This window comes from Mus musculus, chromosome 9 (genome assembly GCF_000001635.26).
Source record: "Mus musculus strain C57BL/6J chromosome 9, GRCm38.p6 C57BL/6J".
In the NCBI taxonomy this organism is placed as follows: Eukaryota; Metazoa; Chordata; class Mammalia; order Rodentia; family Muridae; genus Mus; species Mus musculus.
Window position 1 is genome coordinate 99247979 of NC_000075.6, and position 26958 is coordinate 99274936.

At 41.9% G+C, this 26958-nt stretch overlaps 1 protein-coding gene and 1 pseudogene across 20 annotated transcripts in view; one reads left to right on the plus strand and one right to left on the minus strand.

The window, feature by feature from the left end:
* Positions 1-26958, plus strand: part of Cep70 (centrosomal protein 70) — a 142296-nt gene that overhangs the window by 64395 nt on the left and 50943 nt on the right. For 13 of the 20 annotated variants that reach the window (XR_003947992.1, XR_003947993.1, XR_003947990.1 and 10 more), the window contains 4 exons: positions 6277-6399; positions 14568-14658; positions 14848-14971; positions 15651-15831. Coding sequence is in view for 7 of the 20 variants with exons in the window: in XM_030244534.1 (XP_030100394.1) it covers positions 6277-6399; positions 14568-14658; positions 14848-14971; positions 15651-15831 (519 nt within the window). In the remaining 13 variants the exon portion in view is untranslated. Of the gene's footprint in view, positions 1-6276; positions 6400-14567; positions 14659-14847; positions 14972-15650; positions 15832-25992; positions 26668-26958 lie in introns of those variants that run through there. The other 7 variants (XM_017313546.2, XM_030244539.1, XM_030244542.1 and 4 more) reach the window with 3 other exon arrangements.
* Positions 12870-13576, minus strand: Gm18914 (predicted gene, 18914; annotated as a pseudogene).

Here is a 26958-nt window from a genome sequence, read left to right on the forward strand (position 1 = left end):
GCTTCTCAAAACATACCACAGGCGTTGCACACCTATAATCCCAGGACTCAGGAGGCAAAGTCAGGCTGGGGTTACATAGTAAGACTGTCTCAAAACCACAAAACCAATATTTAAAAAGCAGTTAGATAAAAATACATTTACTTGTTTATTGGCTGTGTGTGCCAATATGCTAATGCTTCTGCACACATGGAGCTCAGAGGACTCCAACCTTCTGTGTCCTGGGTTCATGGACTCGGGTTGTCAGGCTTGGCCTCAAGTGGCTTAACTCACTGAACCATCTTGTCAGCCCCTTAAGATGGCTTTTGTCAAAGTATTTTATCACAGCCACAGGAAAAGAAACTAAGAGACCAATTATACCCACAGCTTCATGGTATCTAGTTCCATTGATGACATATGTACCAACCGTCTTCCTCGATTGGGAATCATTCATGAACAAATGTTATGCCAACCACAGCTCCTTGGCAGCCTCTGGGGAGTTGCTCCCGCAGGGAGAGCAGAATCAGCTAGAGTTGGCCACGCCCCCCTTGCCTGGAGCGCAGTCTCAGATGCCTTCTGAAGCTGCTGAAGCTGCTGTGGTCTAGAAAGGCCTCCAGATGCCTGGGTTGAAGCTCTGACAGCATTGGTGACTATAGTGTTATCGCGGTCTTAGCACCTGGAACAGTTCTTCAGCGTGATTATGGAGTACTCCCAAGAGCAGACTGTCCTGAGAGCTCTCATTAAAGCACTTGATTGATTAATAGTAACTCCTTAACTCAAGGCAGCTAGGCATAAAATAAATCCCAGCCTCCCAAATGCTGGGATTAAAGCATGCACCACCATTGCCCCGGCCAACTTCTTTTTTCTTTTCTTTTCCTTTCTTTTCTTTTCTCTCTTTTTCTTTCTTCCTTTTTTCCTTTTTTTTCCTCTTCTTTCAGACAGGGTCTTCTGTAGCCCTTGCTGACCTTGAACTCACTATGTGGCTGAGGATGACCTTGAACCTCTGATCTTCCTGCTTCTACTTTGTATGCTGGGTTTACAGGCAGGCATCTGTACATTCCATATGGGAAAGTCAGGCTAGATCTTGATTTTATTTATTTACTGATTTCACAATGATGAGTTGGGTTTTTTTGTTTTTACCAGTTATTTTGCAATCACGCCCCGAGTCTTGCACATTCTAGGAAAGTACCGTACCTCTGAGCTATATTCCCAGTCCTGTTCTTGATCTTCTGAAGACACTTGTTTTTACATTATCATAGATGCAGTTATTTGCTGGGTTTTAGTTGATTATAGTGATCGTCATTGTTAAAACTTATTTTGGCTACTGGGAATCTATCTACTCAGTAAGTCTTGCATATCCTTGCGTATCCTTGGCTGTCCTGGAACTCGCTCTGTAGACCATGTTGTCCTCCAACTCAGAAATTTGCCAGTTTCTGCCTCCCAAGTGCTGGGTCTAAAGGTGTGCACCACCACTGCTGGCTTTTTTTTCTTTTTTTTTTTTTTTAATACAGAGTTTGATTATGTAGTACTGGAACTCACTATATAGACTAGGCTAACCTCAAACTCACAGAGATCCACTTGACTCTGCCTGTGTTTCCTGGCTTCTCGTATTAAAGGTGTGTGCTACCATCACAGGCAAGATTTGTTTTATTATTTTTTTAAAGATTTATTTATTTTATTTGTGTACACTGTAGCTGTCTTCAGACACACCAGAAGAGGGGGTCAGATCTCATTACAGATGGCTATGAGCCACCATGTGGTTGCTGGGATTTGAACTCAGAACCTCTGGAAGAGCAGTCAGTGCTCTTAACCACTGAGCCATCTCTCCAGCCCGATGTGTTTTATTTTTATTTGTGTGTACATATATGTATACGTATGTATGTGTGTATATGAATGCATGTATGTAGAACTGTGGGTATCAGAGGAGACCAGACAAGGATATCGTACCTCCTCAAGCTGGAGTTACAGGCAGCTGTGTGCTGAGATAGGAGGTTTCTGGAATCTGAACTTGGGTCCTTTAGAAGAGCCACAAATACTGTTAGCCGCTGAGTTAGTTCTGTAGCCCAAAGTTGGATTCCTTGGGGGTGGAGTTACAGGCAGCTGCAAGCTGCAAGCAAGGGTGCTGCGAGCCAAACTCAGGGCCTCTGGAAGAGCACGTGCTTTTGTCTGGTGAGCCATGTCTCCAGCCCCAGCCATGTAGTTCTTCAGTGAGCACATTGAGGAATGGGCCAACCCCACATTGAGTATTTGTAGGATCCCTGAATAAAATCAGCAAGGTTCCTTCAGCTTTGGAGTTCTCCATTTCTTATGTTCTGATTCTTTATTTTTGCATTACAATTACAAAAAGCTATCACCATTTGTGATGGTCAATATTATCAACTCAACAGGAACTAGAATTGCTTAGGAGACAAGCCTGTGGGTATAGTGTGGGGAATTACCTCTACTGGATTAGTTTTGCTATGGTTGGTACATTTCTGTGGGCTGGGATCCTGGACTAAGTAACAGGTTTCCTGTCCTCAGGCTGCTGCTGCCGTGATCTCTGTGGTTTGTACCCTTGAACTGTGAGCCAAAGCCAGTGCACATTTCGTCCTTACGCCTCATCCTTACGTTTCATTTGCCAGCTCTTTTCATAGTAACAAGGCAAGGAGCTAATCTATCATTTGTCACCCGTTTTTTAGACTTGGATCTCCGTCCCCCACCCCTAGTGTGTGTAGATTGAACTCCGGATTCATGAATATTAAGCAAGCACTCTACCGCAGACTATACCTCCATCAACAAAGAAAAAGCTTTTAAATAAGTTTTAATTCACAAGTGTACTCAATTCTCAGGTGTCACTGGCAATATCCTGTACCTCTCTAGTTGACTCTCTTCATGAGGAAGTATGCCAGCATAAAGGAAATTGCTAAGTGGTACTTACCTATTAACCCAATGCTGAGGAGTGTCTGCCTTGAAGAAAAATGATTAGACCTTGAACATTGTGGACATTGTTGTTTTCATTATATATGCCTAATTATTACTACATCAGAAGCCTCGTAGAAGATAACTTTTGTTTGTTTTCTTTGTGACTTCTTATGCTTTTTTCTTTTCCTTTTTTAATTTTTTTAGATATTTATCTTCAGCCCAGGCTGGTTCTGGAGCTCGTTATATAGCTGTCCTGCTTGAGTGTTTGGGTTTTGTTTGTTTGTTTGTTTGTTTGCTTAGTTTTTGTTAACTTGACAAAAGTTAGAGTTACCTGAGAAGAGGAAGCTGTAGTTGAGAAAATGCCTTTTTTTTTTTTTAATTTTACTCAAATGCCATTTTTAATTATTTTTTTCTTTTTTTAAAATTTTTATCCCAATTTTATATTTATTTTATTTTTTACAATTTTTAAATTGGATTTTTTTTTTCATTTACATTTGGCCTGTTGGCTGGCCTGTGGGGCCATTTTCTTAAAGATTGAGGTGGAAGGGCCCAGGCCATTGTGGGTGGGGCCAACCCTGTGGTCCTGGAGTGCATAAGCAAGTAGGTTGAGCTAGCTGGGAAGAGCAAGCCCTCCAAGAGGCTGCCCTGACTTTCTGCAGTCATGCAGTGTGGGAGCTCAGACGAAGGAAATCCTTTCCTCCACCTGTTGCTTTTGGTCAAGGTGTTTACCACAGCAATAGAAACCTTTGCTAAGCCCAGGGAGATCTCAAACTCGTGGAGATCCTCCTGCCTCAGTCTTCTGAGTGCTGGGATTTCAGCTTTGAGCCTAGAGGCTCTTTTGTATCTTACTCCTTGTCTGCTTTGGTTATCTTGGACAGTTTGCTAAGTGAGGTGAAACTTTTTTTTTTTAATGTTAACAATTCCAGGCCCTCAGAGAGGCTCTCACTTGCTTCTGCCAAGTGCTTGGACACACTATTTATTAGTAGAGGGGTGGAATAGTCTAGAAGAGAGAAGCCAGAATCTAGGTTAGTGGAGAACCTGTTTCTCTTCTTATCCACACCGTGAGTCTAAGGCACAACTTTAAGTTGGAATGGCTTTTGTATTTTGTATTCATTTTCTCAACTTGACTTTTATTAAATGTCTGTAGAAGAGAAGAAGTTTTAAACCTTTATCTTATTGTAATCTCTATTTTAGACTGGTTGTCTTGTTGCCCAAAGCTGATCTTAGACTTTGCTATGTAAGGTAATCCTAGACCCTGTTTCTCCTGCCTGTACTTCCTGAGCTGGGGTTATAGGCATTTACCATGCTACACCCCACTTATACAGTGCTAAGGACACAACCCAGGGCTTCGTATGTGCTAGGGAGAGGAGGAAATCCTGCGTGAATGTGTGTTTTGATATGAGCAAGGCCTGTTGAGGATTTAGAGACCAGTTGGCCCATGGGAAATAGGCGGCGATGTTAACTGTGTGGGTCAGGCTGAAGTTTTCCTCAGGAGTCAGGAGTCACAATGCCTGCTCAGGAAAGATTGGCCAGTTTGTACAATGACTAGCAACTGGGGCTTTCTCCAGTACCCTTACAGCCTGAGACTGCTTACATAGAGCTAAGGCTTCCCCTGTGCTGTACCTAATCCGCGCGCGCTCTGAGGCTCCAGGCTGTAGTGGTGGTGCTAGAGAAGCCACCAGATTCCAGCTGCATTGCATGCGGAGCTCTGTCTGTCCTTTATTTCCTCACCACCACTACGAAGGTTTCCAAGCCTCAAGCCTCAAAGGTCAGAGCAGAGCTAGCTACACTTCTAGCCCACTTCTTTTCAATGACAGATTTCTCAGCAGATCTACAGTGTCTGGTTTATATACTAGCTGGGAACCTGGGACAGTTCTTCCCAGTAGCGACAGCATCACTCCCTTCTCCCTCCCTGACGCGGGTGGTTGATTGGCTGCTCTGTGTAACTGCTGCTCCTGCTCCAGGGATCTTTCCTGACTTAGTCAACTCTCCTTCACATGGTCCTGCTAGCAAGGGAGTTAGTTTTAAGTAATTTTCAGATTCTATGATGCTAATGAATATGAAATTTTTTTGCTCCTGGAAAGTTTTATCTACATATAAAAGAAATCAAGTAATTCTTTCCCCCCAGAATAGTAGTTTTATTTATTTATTTTTTGTGGGCCAAACAGAAATTCTTGTTCCTGACTTTTGATATACTTAGAAATAAAGATTGTGTAGCAAAGTTTTTGGTGTCTCACCTTGTAGTCCAGTGAACTGATTAGAAACTGGATTAGACAAAGCCCTTTTAGATTTTTGAATAGAAATTTCTTAATGTTAACAGTTCAGTAGCCTCACAATCTTTTCAAAATATCTTAGGCTAGGCATGTTGGCACATACCTGTAAATTCTAGCACCTAGAGGCAGAGGCAGATGATCTCTGAGTTCAAGGCCAGCCTGGTCTATACATAGTAAATTCCAGACACCCAGGGCAATATGCAGAAAACCCCCTGTGATTCATGTGATGTGTGTGTGTGTATCTGTATTTGTATATGTGTGTATATATATATACATATATATATATATATTCTTTTAAACAGCTATTTCTCTTTTTTTGTATGAATTTTTTTATTCCATAGAACAGTATAAGATAGGATTTATTTATATAAATCTTGTACAGGCATGTTATCTAGGAAGTAAATATTTATATAAGGGTAATCTGATTTTTTTTCTGTAGGAATAGTGGAAGTGGATTTTTTTTTCTGTTTTGTTTTGGGGTTTTTTTGTTTTGTTTTGTTTTTGTTCTTTTGTTTTTTGAGACAAGATTTCCTGGCTGCCCTAGAACTTGCTCTGTAGTTCAGACTGGCCTCAAACTCACAGAGATCCACCTGCCTTCGCTTCCCAAGTGCTGAGAACAAAGGTGTGCACCACCACTGCCAGCTAATTAGTATATTCTTTTAAATATATGTATTTGGGGGCAAATTATTAAAAGACGTTTTAAAGACAGTTTTTGTTTGTTTTGATGAGGCAGGCCTTGAAATCAAATCCACCTGCTTCTGCTTCCTAAGTGCTGGGATTATTAAACCTGTGCCACCATGCTCAGCGTAAGTAGAATGTAAGCATGAGGATTAAGAAGGAAACAGGCACTCGACAAGAAAGTAAACCATGCTTGAGAACGTGGGCGTTGGTTTGTCTCAGTGAGGGTAACCCTACGTACAATTTTCTTTGTGGCTGAGAATGACTTTGCAGTTCTGTTCCTCCTGCCGCCTCCTCCTGAGACCTCGGAGTATAGGCCACCATACTAGTTTTATGCAGACAGAGATTGAACCCAGCACCGTCCATGTGATAGACAGGCATTCTGCCTACTGCGCTGCAGCCCCGGACCTCTTGTAACTTCTGTTGCACTTTTTCTTTTTTCATCCAGGGAAGTCAAATATTTTTATTGCCGATCTCTACTTCAGATTCTACAAAAGAACCGCTGTCTCCAGTAGCCTCTAAAGCCCAGGATCCTAGCCTTTTATCAAACAGACTCATGATTGAAAAACAGGTAAACTCAAAATATTTTAGGTCACTATTTTTCAAAGTATGTTCAAAAGACTGCTAGGTGTGCAAATATGAAAATTATGACTTTAAAAAGACTGGTGGGGTTGGGGAGATGGCTCAGTGGTTAAGAGGGTGTGTACTGTTTTCCTAGAGAACCCAAGTTCAATTCCCAGCACCTACATTGTGCAGCTCCCAATCACTTGTAACTCCAGCTCTAGGGAATCCAACACTCTCTTCTGGGCACTACACTCACTTGAACATATTGTCCCTCCCTCCACCCTGTCCCCAAACACATACACAAGTACATGTAATTAAAATCCTTTCTAAAAAGATTGGTTAAATTCCAGAGTAAGGACTGTCATATTTTTATTGGTTCAGATTATGTGTGTGTGGAGGGGAGGTATGCATATGGTTCCTATAGAGGCTGGAGGCATCGAATCCCCTCTGAAGCTGGAGTTCAGGCAGTTGTGAGCTGACATGGGTCCTGGATACAGAAGTTGGGTCCGTTTTAAGAGCAGAGGAGTAATGTGCTCTTAACCCCGAGCCATCTCTTCAGGTCTATTTTTAGTATCTGTAAACAGCAGTTGTTATATTTTTTTCTCTTAAGACACAAGATATAGCCTGGAAAGATGGCTCAGTGAGAAAGGTGTATAAGCATGAAACCTGCATTTAAGTCCCCAGAACTCTGCAGTGGTCATGGTCATTTCTGTGGTGCCATCAGGGATGGTAGGTGGGCAGATGGGTTATAGACACAGGATTACCAGAGTTTGCTAGCCACCAGTCTTGTTCAAGGTTTAGTGAGAGACACTATAGTAGAAAGTGACAGACCAAGACATTTAATGCCCCCACCACCACCACTGGCCTGCACATGTGTACACATTCATGTTATACAGTGTACAAGAGGCATCAAGATAACATCACATGTGTACACATTCATGTTATACAATATACAGGGGCATCAGATAACATCACATGTGTACACATTCATGTTGTACAATATACAGGGGCATCAGATAACATCACATGTGTACACATTCATGTTGTACAATATACAAGAGGCATCAGATAACATCACATGTGTACATATTCATGTTATACAATATACAAGAGGCATCAGATAACAGCATGGACTATTTGTTCATATGAAATGTGACCATAAGCAAAAACATTTTGTTTTTATAATTTTAGTAGACAGAAATCCTTTGAGATAGTCACACAATGATTTTGGCTTTTAGTACATCAGTGATAATTTTAGTCCTTTATCTACCAAAGTAGTCAAGCTGTGTGACCAGAGACCTTAGGAATACGTGAGAGAAAAGTTGTGTGTGGAAATAGAAGAGGGAAGTATAAATAATCATTAAAGAAAGCTGTCTTTGGCTGTGAGTCATGCTAGGAAACCATCAGGGCAACTTACTCCATTTCTTCAGTCCTAAAGAATACGTGTATGTTTGTGTGCCAACATATGTGTGTGCAGGAGCCTGTAGCGGTAAGGCCAGAGGAGGCATTGGATCTCTTGGAACCCAAATTACAGATGGTTATGGGCTGCCATGTGGGTGTTGGGAACTGAACCTGGGTCCTCTGCAGCAGCAGTAAATGCTTTTAAACCTAAGCAATCTCTCCAGGCTCTCTTACCCCTGGCCCCCCTTTTGAGATAGGATCTGACTGTATAGTCCATGCTGGCTTTCCACTCAATGAGGTCTGCTTCTTGCCTCCTGAGTGCTTGTATCAAAGGTATATGCTACCATGCACAGCACTTGCTGAGTTTTTTTGTTTGTTTGTTTTTGTTTTTTGTTTTTTGTTTTTACTTATACCAGCCCCTACCTAGGTTCCCTCACACCAGTTAGCCTTAAAATGCCTTTGCTAACATAATGACTGGGCAGTCCTGAACTGCCCCTGCAACCCTAGACATAATCGAATAGAGTGGCCACTGTACACTCCAACTGAAAACTCACCTGGCTGGTTAGCTTTTCTCCTGTTGCTCCTCCACCCTCTTCTTTTGTTCTCTCCATTCTCTCTGCATTCTCCTGCAAAACTCTTTTAAGTGTCCCACCCCATCCTCAGCCATTGGTTGCTAGTATCTGTATTGATAGAAACAGGACCTTAGCATCAGAATCACCCCCTTCATAGGTGTTTGTAGTCTGTACTTTTTATTTATTGTAGAAAAAAAATTTTTTAAGATAGGGTTTCTTTGTGTGGCCTTAGTTATACTGGAACTTGCTCTCTCTCTCTCTCTCTCTCTCTCTCTCTTTTATTTTATTTTTTTTTGGTTTTTCGAGACAGGATTTCTCTGTGTAGCCCTAGCTGTCCTGGAACTCATTTTGTAGACCAGGTTGGCCTCGAACTCAGAAATCTGTCTGCCTCTGCCTCCCGAGTGCTGGGATTAAAGGCGTGGAACTTGCTCTCTACACCAGTAAGGCTTTGAATAACAGAGATCCACTTTCCTGTGCCTTCCTAATGTTGAAATTAAAGGCATGTGCCACTATGCCCAGCTAAAAAAGATGAAATTCTTAAAATTTTCAATGTGACCAAAAATGAAACAACTTAAAAACCTTTAAAGGTAGAGCTGGAGAGATGACTCAGCACTTAGAAGGTAGAGCTAGAGAGATGACTCAGCACTTAGAAGGTAGAGCTGGAGAGATGATGACTCAGCACTTAGAAGTGCTTGCTGCTCCTGGAGAAGACTCTGGTTCAGGTGGCACGTCACTGTCTGCCATTCCAGATCTAGGAGATTCAGTGCTATCTTAGCTTCTCACAAACGTGCTTTAGATAAAACGTATTCAAACACACACATATACAAAGTAAAAATAATAATTAAGCCTTTAAAAAATTTAAAGATGTATGGAATAAAACCGGGATTTAACATAGTTATAGTTATACCCATTTGATGGCTCACAACTGTCTGCAACTCTAGTTCTAGGGGACTTGACACTCTCGTCTGATCTCCTCAGGCACCAGGCACCAGGTACAGACATACCTGAAGGCAAAACACTCATATACATACCAAAAAGATGTCTCTATGTTAAAATAATAAAACTCATTATTGTATTGGCACAGAATAGCTCTTGGGTACTGTTAGGAGCCAATGAGTAGAAGCTAAAAACTAGCAGGTGATCTTCCTGAGATGGGTTCACCTTGTATTAAAGTCTACAATAGTCTGCAAGGCCCAGAATAAATTCATTTTATGAAAGACTCCTGCTACTTATATGCTTATCCTGTTATTATAAATAACAATTCCCTACGTATTAGCCTACCCTTTTGAGCAGATCTCTGTAGAACAATGAAGATATACTGCCTTGTATATATGCTATGTAGACAAATAGACTATTTCTTAATCCTTAATATGATCCTATAAGAATTCCTAAAATTATAGTAATTATTAAGCACTTTTATAATAACACTGCTATTAAATCCTTCCTAATAGTCAAAACTGCAGTGAGAACTCTACCAGTCTTTAGTGTCACCAGTTCATTGCTTCTGAGATGGCTAGCAGGCATCTACTACTCAGTCACATTCCAATAGGTTGTAAGACCATTAACCAAAGGTCATAAAAAGGGAACTAGTGATTTACTATAGGTGCTAGGACAGAAGATAAAATATTGACTGAGTTTATCTATACAAGACTTCACTAATATCTTGGTAACAAAAGTTATGGTCCATGAACCTGCAGAGCTGGTGACAGGTGATATACTCCTAATGGATATGCATGTAAACATCCTCTGTTGTAAACTTATTCGATTTTATTTTGAATTTATGTGTAAACTTGTAGTGAACTTTTTACCATGTGATCATGTATTCTGAAAGATGTATAAGTACTGAGGACAAAGAGGAGACAGAAGTAAACACAGGAACTTGGAAGTAAAGGCACTGGGAGTAAGAGCATTGTTACATCAGAGCAGGAGGAGAGTGCAAGATTAGAAGAAGAATGCAAAGTGGAATAACTTAGAAAATATAAGGCAACTTAAAAAATTAAAAGAGTGATATGCAAAATGCAGAGGGAAAGAGGAAAAAAGAAGCTGCAGAGAAAGTGGAAGGAGCAGGCAGGCTTCTCCTTACCATGGGACAGAACAGGTCTTTTCTTAATAGCAAAGCAGGCTTAGTCTTACTAAAGAGGACAAAGATTTCTTCTTACAGACTTGGGTTTATTCATTTAGCAATAAAAGGGTAGAAGCTTTTTCTTTCTCAATGCAATAAAGATTGGGGCACATTTTTCCTCCAGAATGAGTGAGTTCTGCACTGGGGCTTTGTCTTTTTCTCCATATACATAAGTAAGTATGGGTGTGTGTGTGTGTGTGTGTGTGTGTGTGTGTGTGTGTGTGTGTGTGTGTAAGTATGCAATTACGAGACAGTATGAAAACTGGGCCCAACTGGTAGGAATGGAGATTTATGAATGTATAAGCATGAATCTTTATATGAATTATGTGAGTTTAATCCATATTTGCTTGTATAAAAGTTTTTCCTTCTGTGAGTGTGATTCTCTTCTCCTGGTTCAATACAAGTTTATTGCTCCAAACTTCCCCCTAGCCTGACAAGCTAAAGGCATCTGGACAAGAGGGAGAAGGCTCTAGCAGCTAATCCTTTACTTAGTACCCTGTTGTTTCCTGATGAGGTGTTAAATGCCAGACTTGCAGTTTCTGACCTTAAAAGGACTCAGGCAGGTCAGCTACAGTAGCTAAGTGACTTAGACAGGTAAACGTTTTATTACACAGCAACCCTAAATACCTCCTAAGATCAAGTCTTAATCCCCCAATGCCCTTCCCCCTCCGCTGCCTGGAGAAAGCAGAAGAACAGTTGGGGCTGGCCCCCAGCAGGATACCTGCTTAGTTGGCAAAAAGCAAGCAATAAGATCTTCAGTTCCACCTGGCGGTGGTGGCACACACCTTTAATCACAGCACTCGGGAGGCAGAGGGAGGCGGATTTCTGAGTTCGAGGCCAGCCTGGTCTACAAAGTAAGTTCCAGGACAGCCAGGGCTATACAGAGAGACCCTGTCTCAAAAAAAAAAAAAAAAAAAAAAAGAAAGATTTCCTATTCATTTATTCCTGTTGGGTGGCTAAGCCAGAAGCTGATAGAGATGGTAAGCCAGCATTTGCTCTGCCATACCCTGCCCTGCCCAGCCCAGCCTCAGGAGTGGACAGATTCTCAGCTGATGGCTCAGCTACTTTTATCTCTCTGCCATCTTGTGGCTTAGAGCTCTTTGGGCATCCCCAAGGATAATTGATGTTGCTGGGTGTGATATCTATGTTGGGTGACTGTTGACATTGGGTCTCATCTCTTTGATTTTCCTTGCCTTTGTTGCCTTCTTCTCCATGCTGTCTTTGGTGAAGAGAGCCCTGTAGAATCATGGTCTATAACACCATAAATAGTCTGTCTTACTGCTCTGGCTTGCTCTCCTGCACCCTGAGTATTAACAACCTCCCCCACTTCTCTCCACAGGAGGATTTGAAATACTATGGTTGATACTCATAGGATCTTCTTGTGTGGGAAACTTTACCTGGGGTAGGGCCTGAGTTGCTGGGTTCTCTGATCCTTCCTTCTTTACCCCGTTCTCATTGTTGGGGTAATTGCACGGAGAACCCCTGTGAGGTGGATATATATCATCATGTATAATTGGACTTCCTGTCTTGAACTGGAACTCCACAGGGCCTGTAACATTTGCTTCTTCCCCACCCTTTTTTTAACAAACTTTTTTTTATCAAACTTGAGTCTCTACTTCCAAAAGGTTCTTCTTGGGCTTTTTCTTTATGTCAATCTCTTGGGTGCATCCATCATCTTTGGTGTCATTTCTGTTGATAAAAACCATATCCATTTCCTATAGTGAACTGATTTAGGATCCTAGTGCCTCTCTTGTCCCCTGCTGCTGCATGTGTAGTTACCTATGGAGCCTAGCTTGGTGTCTGGGGGTGTGGAGGAAGGGTGGCTGCTGAGTCTCTGTTTTGCTGTTCATTTTTGAGTTGATGGTGATTGGGTAGGCTCTGGCAGCTGTGGTTCCTCTGGGGGTTGACGAGCAGTGATGGTCGGGAGACTGGAGGCTAGGTGTGGCTGCTTAGACATCTCCCTGGCTTACGGTTATAGATCAAAATGGTTGGTCAGTCAATAGCAGAAACACATCAAACATCACAGAGCTTGGGAGCATTGAGTGACTGCACAGTGTGTTCACAAATGCCTTCTTTGCCTGTTCTTGGACTTTGAGGATGGCACCTTCAGAAGCAAGCAAAGAGACTTCTGAGGTAGCCCAAGCTTGTCTGAACTCACAGTGAGCAAGACGATTTCCAGGAATGATCCATGAAGTTTCTAAACATCAAAATCCAGTACAGAACATTAAGATATAGGTTTTGAAATGTGAACAAATAAAACGATTAATTTAAAAAAAAAGCTATAGACTTATAAGCACCAACAGTGGCTCCTTCCACTTGTGCTTGTTCAGCTGGCAAGATCTGGGGGTAGGTAGGTAGGTAGATCAGCTGAGCCCCTCCTGTCAATGCACAAAAGGATGACTCTGGTATTAAATTGTGGTGAAAAGATGAACTTAGAAAGTTACTGTTTCTCTATGTTGGTGGAATTGGGAGGAAAGAACCTTGTGTGGTCTTGGGAAGGTCTGACTCTTCATTGGTGTTTGCCTGTAGATTTCATTTGCTATCTACTTGACCATCTTGACTTTTCTCATTGGCTTTTCCTTGAGCTTCAGCCCCACTTTGTCCCTTCCTCCATTTGTCTTTGGCTTCTCTCTCTTTTAATGTGCAGCTCAGCAAACCATTTCATGATTTGTTTGTATAGTGTTTGTTTGCACAGTTCAGGATCACTCTCCACATCTGTAGGCTTTCTTTCCTTTAATGCCCCATCCCTTAACAATGTGTTTTTTTTTTCTGCCTGAATTACATCCAGGGCACTCTTCTGTTCCTGATATAAGAGCAACTTGTAAGCTTTTCCCACAGCTTCAAAAGCCTTTTGTGCTCGAACATTGTCTTGATTTTTGTCAGGACACACCACTATTACTTCTCTATCTCTCACTTCAGGAGTAGCTGAACAATCTCAAATGAGTTCACATTAAAGAGGAACCCGGACAGGTCAATCTTGCAATCTGATTTTTGTATGTAGAACTTAACCTCTCTTCTTGTTTAACCTCCCTGTTGAAGGTCATAAAAGCAACCTGCCCCGAGCCTGCCCCTTCAGAAGTGGTCGTTTCCCTAGTCAGGCCTCACACAACCCTTGATTTCTTTTTCATCATTGTTAAAGGGATACTTGTTTCAGAGTGCCTGGTTTTAGTTTTCAGTTGTATCCTCTCAGTATGGCCTAATTTGATCTTATTTAATTAGACTTCTCTGTTTCATTGAAATTACAAGTTGTTTTTGTTTTAATTTCCCACTAAGGCCTACATGTGAATATTTTGTTTAATGTAACAACTCATTTGCATATTTCTATTCTGTTGCTAATTATAGTAAAAAAAAAACCCACTAAATTTAATTTAATTCATATAATTTCATATTAAAACCAGGCATGACACACACATCTTTCATTCCAGCACTTGGGAAGTAGAGGCAGTCACATCTCTTTAAGTTCAAGGCTAACCTGGTCTAACATTGCCAGTTTGAATCCTGCCAGGGTTATAGTGAGACCCTATCTGGAGGAAAGACACTTATAAAACCTTCTGAGTGCTGGAAAGGTGGCTTACTGGTCTCCCACAGAACACAGCAGCCATGTCATGTGGCTCACCACCACCTCAAGCTCAAGAGGCTGCCGCTTGTCCAGTATGTCCATACTGTCCAGTATGTCCATATTGTCCAGTATGCACATATTGTCCAGTATGTCCATATTGTCCAGTATGTCCATATTGTCCAGTATGTCCATATTGTCCAGTATGCCCATATTGTCCAGTATGCCCATATTGTCCAGTATGCCCATATTGTCCAGTATGCCCATATTGTCCAGTATGCCCATATTGTCCAGTATGCCCATATTGTCCAGTATGCACATATTGTCCAGTATGCACATATTGTCCAGTATGTACAGGCACTGAACTTAATGTGCTCGTACCTACATGCAGAGACGCACATGAACATCTAGAAATCGAAAGTCCTGGAGGAAAGGTCCAATGTTTTCTGAAAACATAGGAAATCATATACAAGATTTTTCTTCACATCTTAAAGTGACTCCTTTTTTCTCTGCTGTGCTTGTAGCAGGAGGAAGCAGAATGGGAAAGCATCAATGGGCTATTGATGACACATGGCTTCAAACCTTTATGTCTAGTCAAAGGAGCAGATCTCAGAGGTAACTACATCCTGCTGATTTGTTAGATACAAAACATGGTTTTAAGAAGTTTTTTGTAAATCTTAAAATGGTTTTACCTTCCCTTTGGTTTTACCATCTCTCTCTCTCTCTCTCTCTCTCTCTCTCTCTCTCTCGTGTATGTGTGTGTAAGCATATATATGTAAGTTTATATAATTTTTTACAATGCAGATTTCATTGTTTTTGACAAACAATCATCACAAAAAATGAGGCAGATTTTGAAAACGTTGATGGAAGAAACAACACGTCAGCAGAGCATGATACGGGAGCTCATAGAGACCAACCAGCAACTGAAGTAAGACAGTGGGGAGCACCCTGGGATTGACTGCATGCACGCTAAACACAGTCTGAAGAGGAGCCTGAAATGTCATTATACTTGGGGGGTTTTCTTTTTTTCATCTTATGTGTATGAGTGTTTCTGTTAGAATGTATGTAAGTGTACCATGTGGGTGCCCGAACCCTCAGTGTTCAGAAGAGGATATGAGATCCTCTGGAACTAGAGTTATGAATGATTGTGAACCACTATGCATGCTGGGAACTGAGTTTGGGTCCTCTGGAAGAGTAGCCAGTGCTCTTAACCACTGAACCATCTCTCCAACACCCTGAAATTTCATTTGTATTAAATGTAAAACAATATTTTTAACAGATAAATGGGCAAACATTGAGTAGATATGACTTTAGGTAGCATTTAGCATTGACGTGTAATGGCACCCTCTGTTTCTTCTGTTACTCTCTCCTATAAGGTGGACGAGACTGGCTATGTCAGGGGCATGACTGCAGAACTATTAGAAGATCTAGGAGTGTAGAGGCTGGGCTGCAGTTCAGTGCTAATAATGCTAATTTTTGATTCTTGGCACCAAAGCAAAATAAGAAATATTAAGAATGTGAAGACTTTTGGGAAAGTAAGCTGTTACATGGCATGTATGATCTGGTTTATTTTGACACTGAGGGAAGGAATTGTGTCTGTTAACTAGAAGTGAACTTCAGCTAGAACAGAACCGAGCGGCACACCAGGAACAGCGAGCCAATGACCTGCAGCAGATTATGGACAGTGTGAAATCCAAAATTGGTGAATTGGAAGATGAATCCCTAAACAGGGTTTGCCAGCAACAAAATAGAATAAAAGACCTTCAAAAGGAATATAAAATGTTACAGGTATTGTATTGAATTATATAGGTATAATTGTTTTCTGATGGTTAGTGTTGGAACAGTTCATCCTAGTCCCAGTTTCCATGTGCCTTCCATGTTGTATGTCTGTGGCAAAGAGGTCAAGGGAATCCAAATGCTCTGAAGTAGAAGCTGTTAGAAGAAAACAGTCAGCATTGGCATAGGCCAGGGATGTTAATAGGTGATCTTTTCTATTTAGTACCCCATTTTGAGATTCATCTATGTGGCTGCATGTTGTAGTTTCACGAGGATTCCTAAAAGATTCATGTATGTGTCTATGTGAGTGTATGCCATGAATGTATGGGTGCCTTTGGAGGCCAGAAGAGGGTGTTAGGTCTCCTGGAACTGGAGTTACAGGAGCTTATGGGTGCTGGAAACTGAATTCAACTCCTGTAGAAGATTAGGAAGTGCTCCTAAACCATTGAGCCTTTCACCATCTCACACTGCACTATTGCATAGCTCATTATATCTGCACAGGAATTCTTCCTGCACTTGTAAATCTAAGTCTACTTTATAGCAAACATAGTACCATGTTTAGAGCTGCTGTGTCCTGTATATAGGTAATAGTGCCTGAAATAGATCTCAAATTGGCCTGCAATGAGCTCATATTTCTCTGTAAATGCCTTATAATACTCTATGTATATCCCATAATGAATATTATAGAAGTCAGTTATCTGCAAAGAAATCCTACTACAGTGTATACATAATAATGTCATAACACCCAGAATACAACTCTTGCTCTGTATTGAGCATATATTGCCCGGTACACAGCACACAGTGCCTTCATATAGCCCATAATGCTTTGTTTGGAGTTTATGGTGTCCTTTGTAGATCTTATAGTGCACCTCTATGTGGGGGCAGTTTCTTAATTGGTGATTGATGTTGGAGGCCCCAGCCCATGATGGGTGAGGCCACCTATAGGCTGGAGGTCCTGGGTAAGAAACCAGGCTGAACCAGCCATAGAAGCAAACTAGTAAGCAACTGTCCTTCATGGCCTCTGCATAGCTCCTAACTCCAGATTCCTGCCTGTTGGATTTCCTGTCCTGACTCCCCTCTGTGATTGACTATGATGTGGAAATATAAGTCAAATAAACCCTTTCCTCCCCCAAGGTGTTCTTGGTCATCATGTTGTATCACAATAGTAACCCTAAGACAACAGAGTTGTCTTAGCTATTGGAAACATGAATAGATTTCACAATTTATCCAATGGAGCTTAATATATAAATACACCTATATAATAAAGTGCATGGCGTTATGTAGAACCCGTAGTGCCCCTCTGGTGAGTATATTGTGTGCCACCGGTTGAGCTCATTTCAACTGCATGAAGTTCAGAGTACACCTTTTTTAGTATCCATACTACCATATTTAGAGGTCATAGGCCATGTGGAAAGCTCCTGGAATTCTCTGTAGAACTCATAGTCCACTTATGTAGCACTCCCAGATCAGACTTCATCTTGTACATAATTTGTAGTATTCTTTTTGTAGCCCATAAAGACTGTTAAAGATTTCAGAGTACTCTGCATGGAGCTAAGACAGCCTTGTTCAAGTCTCATAGTGCCTTGTGCATTTCTCATAGTGAACCTGTATGGAGTTCATTGCCATGATAGTGACCTGTGTAGAATTCAATACATCTCCACTGAGTTTATATCACGTATGACTAAAGCTCATCATGTATCTGTTTAGACTTTATAATCCCAAGTACACATCTTACAGTGCACACACACACTCACCTCTCCTTTTGTGTGTGTGTCTGATTTGTATTGAACTTATAATGTATCTATATAACTCATAGTGTCCTTTATAAACTCATAGTGTACCCCTGAATAGTTCAGGATGGTCTTGATTAAAGGACATATGATATCTGTGAGCTCATAGTATCCTTGATGGACCCCAAGTGCCCTGTACAGAGCTCTTAGTGCCCTGAATAGAGTTCACAGTGCGTGTGATTTAGAGCTCATCCTGGAGTATGTAGACCACACTGCATCCTTATATAAGCTTACAAGGTTCTGTAGAGATGCCACAGTCTCCTCTGTATATCTCCCAGTACACTTATATGCAGCACACAGTCCTGGCAGGGATCTCATATTGCATGTATGTTCATCTCTTAGGACACTTTATAGATGTCATAAGGGCCTCTTTAATAAAAGTCACAATGTCTTATATGTAGATTACAGTCCCCTGTGCTGTTTAGCGCTCACAGTGTCCTCCTTACAGAGCTCATAATGTCTTATATGGAGTCGTAATGCTCACGTGTAGAGACCCATTTCTACCTGTTAAACGCTCATATTGGAAATGTATTGATTTCATTATGCCCTATGAGGTCATAGTTCCCATTATGAATCTTAGTACCCTATGTAGAGGTTTCAGTGGCCAGTATAGATATCATATTTCCCTTTCTATGGTTATATTACCTTGAACCATGTGCAGTAAAGCCCTGTGAGCAGATCATAGTGGGTTTTGTACAGAGCATAGATTACCTGGACTGGGAGCTTCTGGGGATTTTCCTGCCTTTGGTCCCATTTTGCCATATGTATGGCGGAAATAGAGATGGATGCTACTGCATCTGGCTTTATGTGGGTTTGGAGACTCAACGTGCAGGTCCTCCTGACCCACTGAGTTCTCAGCCATATAATGAAAAATGAAACACTAAAATAAAAATAATAAATTGAAAAAGACACTATATGATGAAAGTCTTCCTGTTCACAGTTTATGGATTGACAGAATTAGAAAGTGGTTTTATTACCAAAAGCAATTTCTATAACAACTATCAAAATTCAAAAGACAGTCTTCACAGATATGGAATAAACAGCCCTAGTATGAATAAGGTAACAGTTAAGGCCCTTGATGGTGAGAGCAGTTCTGGCTGCAAGTAACAATGCTGGAGATAGTACTTGTATTAGTCAGGGTTCTCTAGAGTCACAGAACTTATGGATAGTCTCTAGATAGTAAAGGAATTTATTGATGACTTACAGTCGGCAGCCCAATTCCCAACAATGGTTCAGTCGCAGCTGTGAATGGAAGTCCAAGGATCTAGCAGTTACTCAGTCTCACGCAGCAAGCAGGCGAAGGAGCAAGAGCAAGAGCAAGAGCTAGACTCCCTTCTTCCAATGTCCTTATATTGTCTCCAGCAAAAGGTGTAGCCCAGATTAAAGGTGTGTTCCACCACACCTTTAATCCCAGATGAAAGGCATAGCCCAGATTAAAGGTGTGTTCCTTAACTCGGAGATTCAATCTTCTGGAATCCATAGCCACTATGGCTCAAGATCTTCAAACCAAGATCCAGATAAGGATCTCCAAGCCTCCAGATAAGGGTCACTGGTGAGCCTTCCAATTCCGAATTGTAGTTCATTCCAAATATTGTCAAGTTGACAACCAGGAATAGCCACTACAATCCACCCCTTGTCAACTTGACACAAATAATATCTCATGTTCACATGAAACAATAACAAGGTTGTAAATACGCCTAACATGATATAACTATCCCTCGTACAATCGCAAACGCATTAGTAAATTTACAATGGGCATTCATATTACTTTATAATCCTCGTTTCTGCAACTGGTTACGTGGCCTTAATTGGTATTTATAACTACCTTCCTCTACTACCCATTCTGTATTTCCTTCACCTTCAGCCAGCACCTCAGCAGGTCTTGGCTCTTTTCCTGGAGGATTGACCCATACCTTCATTCCTGATGGGTCTGCGTCCTTTGTCATCCTGCTTGGATTAGGCTGTTGTAGTTTCCCATTGACTTTAATCACAGGACATGGTAGTACTAAGAGACGCCCTAAGGGATCTCCTGCACTCCAGACATAATCTTGCTTACCACCATTGTGAAGAGGTAATCCAATTTCCCCATGGTAATCTGGATCTATCACCCCTCCTAACACTGTTATTCCTTTTTTAGCCTGTTGGTTTAAGGGCATTAGAAGCCCAAAATGACCAGGGGGAAGTCTGAGCTTCCAGTTCAATGAAATGTTTGTTGTAGCTCCTGGTAGGAGCACTCCCCTCTCTGGAGCCAAAACTTCTAAGCCAGCAGAACCTAGAGTTATGGGGACAGGAAGCAAAAATTTTCCTAGAGGGTCACTAGGAGTGATAGTAAGTGGAACTATTCCGTTTTCCACCCCTTGATTCCTGGACCCATGAATCCTGGCTATGGGTGAAACTGTACCATATATCGAGCGCTGATTCAAAGCATATACTGCCTTCTGAAGAACTCTGCCCCAGCCTTCCAAGCTGTTACCACCTAATTGGCGCTGTAACTGCGTCTTCAAAAGGCCATTCCATCTTTCTATCAGCCCAGCTGCTTCAGGATGATGGGGAATGTGGTAAGACCAGTGAATTCCATGATCGTGAGCCCACTGTCGTACTTCTCTGGCTGTGAAATGAGTTCCTTGGTCAGAAGCAATACTGTGTGGAATACCATGACGATAGATGAGGCATTCTGTCAGTCCGTGAATGGTGGTTTTAGCAGAGGCATTACGTGCAGGAAAGGCAAATCCATAACCAGAATAAGTATCTACTCCAGTAAGAACAAAACGCTGTCCTTTCCACGAAGGAAGTGGTCCAATGTAGTCAACCTGCCACCAGGTTGCTGGCTGGTCACCTCGAGGAATGGTGCCATATCTGGGGCTCAGTGTTGGTTTCTGCTGTTGGCAGATCTGGCAATCAGCAGCAGCTGTAGCCAGGTCAGCCTTGGTGAGTGGAAGCCCATGTTGCTGAGCCCAAGCATAACCTCCATCTCGACCACCATGACCACTTTGTTCATGTACCCATTGAGCAATGACAGGGATGGCTGGGGAGAGAGGCTGACTGTCCACAGAACGGGTCATCTTATCCACTTGATTATTGAACTCCTCCTCGGCTGAAGTCACCTTTTGGTGAGCATTTACATGGGACACAAATATCTTCACATCCTTTGCCCATTTGGAGAGATCTATCCACATACTTCTTCCCCAGATGTCTTTCTCACCAATTTTCCAATTGTGATCTTTCCAAGTCCCTGACCATCCAGCCAATCCATTGGCTACAGCCCATGAGTCAGTGAATAATCGTACATCTGGCCACTTCTTCTTACAAACAAACTGTAATACCATGTGTACTGCCCGAAGTTCTGCCCACTGTGAAGATTTCCCTTCACCTGTGTCTTTCAAGGTTGTCCCAGAAAGGGGTTGTAATGCTGCAGCTGTCCACTTCTGGGTGGTGCCTGCATAACGTGCAGAGCCATCAGTAAACCAGGCTCTAGTCTTCTCCTCTTCGGTCAGTTGATCATAGGGAACACCCCATGAGGCTATAGGTGCATGCTTGGCAGCAGATGGCATTGTAACAGGAGTAGAAACCATAGGCATTTGAGCAACTTCTTCATGTAACTTGCTTGTGCCTTCAGGACCTGCTCTGGCCCGATCACGTATATACCACTTCCATTTGATAATAGACTGCTGCTGTGCACGTCCCACTTTATGACTTGCAGGGTCTGATAGTACCCAGCTCATGATGGGTAATTCAGGTCGCATAGTGACTTGGTGTCCTATTGTCAGACGTTCAGTTTCCACTAAGGCCCAATAGCAGGCCAAGAGCTGTTTTTCAAAGGGAGAATAGTTGTCTGCAGATGATGGTAGAGCTTTGCTCCAAAATCCCAAAGGCCTTTTCTGTGATTCACCTACAGGGGCCTGCCAGAGGCTCCAAACAGCATCTCTATCAGCCACAGACACCTCAAGTACCATCGGGTCTGCTGGGTCATATGGTCCAAGTGGTAGAGCAGCCTGCACAGCAGCCTGGACCTGTTGAAGGGCCTTCTCCTGTTCCAGGCCCCACACAAAGCTAGCAGCTTTCCGAGTCACTTGGTAAATAGGCCTAAGTAACACACCCAAGTGAGGGATGTGTTGTCTCCAGAATCCAAATAGACCCACTAAACGTTGTGCTTCTTTCTTGGTTGTAGGAGGGGCCAGGTGCAATAACTTATCTTTCACCTTAGAAGGAATATCTCTGCATGCCCCACACCACTGGACTCCTAAGAATTTCACTGAGGTAGATGGTCCTTGAATTTTGGTTGGATTTATTTCCCATCCTCTGATACGCATATGTGTTACCAATGAGTCCAAAGTGGTTGCTACTTCCTGCTCACTTGGTCCAATCAGCATAATGTCATCAATATAGTGCACCAATGTGATATTTTGTGGAAGATCCAAACGATCAAGATCCCTTCTAACTAAATTATGACACAGGGCAGGAGAGTTAATATATCCTTGAGGCAAAACTGTGAAGGTATACTGTTGGCCTTGCCAACTGAAAGCAAATTGCTTCTGGTGGTCCTTATGGACAGGTACTGAGAAGAAGGCATTTGCCAGATCAATAGCCGCATACCAGGTGCCAGGAGATGTGTTAATTTGCTCAAGTAACGAAACTACATCTGGTACAGCAGCTGCAATTGGAGTTACTACCTGATTTAGTTTTCGATAATCAACTGTCATTCTCCATGATCCATCTGTTTTCTGCACTGGCCAGATAGGAGAGTTAAACGGAGATGTGGTGGGAACCACCACCCCTGCGTCTTTCAAGTCCTTGATAGTGGCAGTAATTTCTGCAATGCCTCCAGGAATACGATACTGTTTTTGATTCACTATTTTCTTTGGCAAAGGCAACTCTAAAGGCTTCCATTTGGCCTTTCCAACCATAATAGCCCTCACTCTACAGTTCAGGGAACCAATATGAGAATTCTGCCAATTTCTGAGTATATCTATCCCAATTATACATTCTGGAACTGGGGAAATCACCACAGGATGTGTCCGGGGACCTACTGGACCTACTGTGAGTCGGACATCAGTCAAAACTCCATTAATCACCTGCCCTCCATAAGCCCCTACTTTAACTGGAGGGCCACAATGTTTCTTGGGATCCCCTGGGATCAGTGTCAACTCAGAACCAGTATCCAGCAGACCCCGAAAAGTCTGATTATTTCCTTTTCCCCAGTGTACAGTTACCCTTGTAAAAGGCCGTAGGTCCCTCTGGGGAAGAACTGGAGAAAGGGTAACAGCAAAACCTTTGAGTGTCTTATCAAGATCCTTCCTCAGCGGAACCTGGCCACCCCTTCATTCAAGGGGTTCTGGATCTGCAAACTGTCTCAAGTCTGGAAATTGATTCACTGGCCGAGATTGCTGTTTACCACGATCTAATGTAGCCTTTCTTTCATTTGTTTGAGAATTTTTCTGCTTATACAGATCAAACAAATATGCAGTAGGCTTCCTATGTATTTCATTCCTGGAAACACCATGATTGGTTAGCCAGTACCAAAGGTCCAACCGAGTCATGCCATTATAAATTTCACCTCTCCTGTGCTGACCATTACTGGGTATGTTATTATAAACATTCTTTTGTCTACGCTGTCCATTATAATAACTAGAATCACCTTGTCTCGGGCGATTCAATGCTGCCACCTGGCCCTTGTTACCTCGGAATCCAACTAAACCCAGTGAATTTAATTCATCTAATTGAGCAGAAGCATCTCCAATGCTAAGATCTGGCACAAGGAAAAGGGAAAGAACAAAACCCTTCAAATGTGCTGGTGCCCCTCTCACCAATTTGCGTCTTATAGAGCTGGTGAAAGGCATATCTTCTGGACCTTCCCATTGTGGACAATTATGCTTTACACAATATATCCACTCTAGCATTGCAATTTCCCTAAGTCTTAAAATCCCTTCATCAACACTAAGCCATGGAATATCAGGCATCTCCAAGTCATTTCCAGTAGGCCATCTTTTGATAAACACCTCAGCCAACCATTCAAACAAACTTTTGACACCTTTTTTAACTATGCGAGCTTCCGTATTAAACCTAGAATCTCTACTCAGAGGACCCATGTCAATAAACTCAGCCTGCTCTAGTTTTATGTTCCTTCCACCCTTATCCCACACCCTTAAAATCCATTCCCACACATATTCACCAGGTTTCTGCTTAAATGAATTAGCAAACTCATTAAGCTCCTTAGTAGTGTAGCGAATTTCCTCATGGACTACACTTTCTACCTCCCCTCTAGGAGCCTGTTTTGCTTTGAGTCTGGTTACAGGTCTAGAAGAAACTATTGGTGGGCCGTGAGCAGACTCTGCAAAATTAATTTCCTCATGTGGGGAAGGCATTATTTCAAGAGGTGGGGCTGAGGGTACTACTTCCTCAGGTGGGGCAAACCCTTGAGAATCTGAGGATTCAAAATTCTCAGCTTCAACATGGTCTTCCCACACATCCCCATCCCATGTTGTAGGATCCCATTCTTTGCCAATTAGAGCCCTTACTTTAACTGTCGACACACTCTGAGGCTGAGACTTGAATTTTTGCTGTAGTTCAGCCAACCTTACAATGAGAGTTTCTGTTTGATTTTCTGCAACTTGAGCTCTATTGCTACAAGAGAGAAGATTCTCCTCAAGGACACACTTAGCAACTTTTAGATCGTTTACTTGTGTCTGGAGCCTTTCGATTTTATCACACAACTCCTTCCTTTCATTCATCATTTTTTCCACAGATACTAAGAGCAGCCAGCCAGTAAAATCATTTTTCGATTTTTTCCCCATCTTGTAGAAAGCTTTGTGCACTGAATCACCTAATTCATTAAGAAAATCAAGGGCATTAGCTTCTTTAAGTTCGGAATATAGTTTCAACCATGGGTCTTCAAAATTCTCTGAGCTCCCAGGAGGGAGAGAATCTGGAGAGGTTTCAATAGTTGAAAGTGCTGGTGGATCAACAAGCCAATTCCAGAATTTTAAAAGATTCATCCTTGTACTTCTGTTACTCTAGAACCACTCCTGGTACCAACTTCTGTATTAGTCAGGGTTCTCTAGAGTCACAGAACTTATGGATAGTCTCTAGATAGTAAAGGAATTTATTGATGACTTACAGTCGGCAGCCCAATTCCCAACAATGGTTCAGTCGCAGCTGTGAATGGAAGTCCAAGGATCTAGCAGTTACTCAGTCTCACGCAGCAAGCAGGCGAAGGAGCAAGAGCAAGAGCAAGAGCTAGACTCCCTTCTTCCAATGTCCTTATATTGTCTCCAGCAAAAGGTGTAGCCCAGATTAAAGGTGTGTTCCACCACACCTTTAATCCCAGATGAAAGGCATAGCCCAGATTAAAGGTGTGTTCCTTAACTCGGAGATTCAATCTTCTGGAATCCATAGCCACTATGGCTCAAGATCTTCAAACCAAGATCCAGATAAGGATCTCCAAGCCTCCAGATAAGGGTCACTGGTGAGCCTTCCAATTCCGAATTGTAGTTCATTCCAAATATTGTCAAGTTGACAACCAGGAATAGCCACTACAGTACTATTCTGGTTTCCAGTTAGAACCACAGAACTATAGTAACAAAAACAGTTTGGTGGGCTGCAGAGATGGCTCAGTGGTTAAGAGCACTGACTGCTCTTCCAGAGGTCCTAAGTTCAATTCCCAGCAACCACATGGTGGCTCACAACCATCTGTAATGGGATCTGATGCCCTTTTTTTGGTGTGTCTGAAGACAGCTACAGTGTATTCATATACATAAAATAAATAATTCTTTTAAAAAAACACACCAGTTTGGTGTTGCTGGCATAAAATGTATCAGAGAAATAGAATACACAACCGAGAATTAAACACTTACAGCCAGTTGAATTTTGGGCAAAGATGCCAAATACTACATTTGAGAAAGAGATAGCATCTCAACACAGTACAGGGAGACATGAATATCCATATGTAAAAAAATGAGACTAGATCCTTATCTCTTACCCCATACAAAAATCAATTCAAGATGTAATACTTCAAATTGAAATTTTTTGTGGGGGAAAAACAGAGAAACCTCTTAAAATATGGTCATAGGCAGGGACTTTCTGAAAAGGACTCCAATAGCTCATGAAATAATATCAAGAATTTAAAAGCCTCTCCACAGGAACGGAACCAAGCAACAGGGTAAAAAGACAACCAGTAGAAGGAGAGAAAACTGTACTAGCTGTCAATATATAAAGATGCAGGCAGGAGTGGTGGCCCACGCCTTTAATCCCAGCATTCAGGAGGCAGAGGCAGGAGGATCTCTGAGTTCCAGGCCAGCCTGGTCTACATAGTGAGCTCTAGGTCAGCCAGGACTATACAGAGAAACCCTGCCTCAACAACAACAACAACAAACAAAACAAAACAAAACAAAACAAAACAAAACAAAACAAAACAAAATACAATCAGTTGATAAATGGCCTAATTAATGAGCAGACTTTTCTCAAAAGATTGATGGTCCAGTGACCCATAAATAGACAAATAATGGTCAACACTCTTAGCCCCCAAGGAAATGCAAATTAAAACCACATTGAGATTGTATTTTACTCTAGTCAGAATACCAGTAATTAAGAAAGCAAGTAACAACAAGTGATAATGAGGATTTGAAAAAAAGAGAACCTTTACCAAAGGGGATAGAAATTAGTGTGGAGGTTCCTCAACAAACTTAAACTACCATATGATCCAGTTATACTACCAGTATACTTCCTGGGTACACTCCAAAGACTAGGTTAACGTACCATAGACACTTGCACATCTATGCTTACTGCAGTGTACATGCGTGCATGTATGCATGCATGTCTTGAAAGTTGAAGCCAGACTGGGGGAATGAAAAACAGTGGGGAAGAAGAAAAGGAAAGATATGAAGATACAGAGGTGAGCATTGTCAGAATACATGATACACAAATGAATCTCATCACTGTTTAATGAATATATGCCAAGAACACTATCCATCTCAATGATTACTTCTAGGTTTTGGCCGACTTACACACTGGCATGTTCACCACTTAGCTATTGAGGTCATGCCTGGTTTCATGGAGAGCCAAGGTAAAGAATGGATTACTGTATATTTCATGGTCACTAGGAGAGGGTATATTGCCAGCAACTAAGACTATTACCCCTTTGAAGGTTGCTAATTTTCAATAAATTTGATGCCTTGGACAAATGAGCATGTACTTGGCCATGAGTGTTTTGTTTTAAAAGTGATATATTTTTTTAATAAATCTAAGGCACATACTGATTATTCCTGGTTATGGACCTATTCTGGATTTATAGTCTTCCCCCTTTTCCTGGATGTCTCAACTGACTACATCATTTGTGATCTACAGATCATTTTTG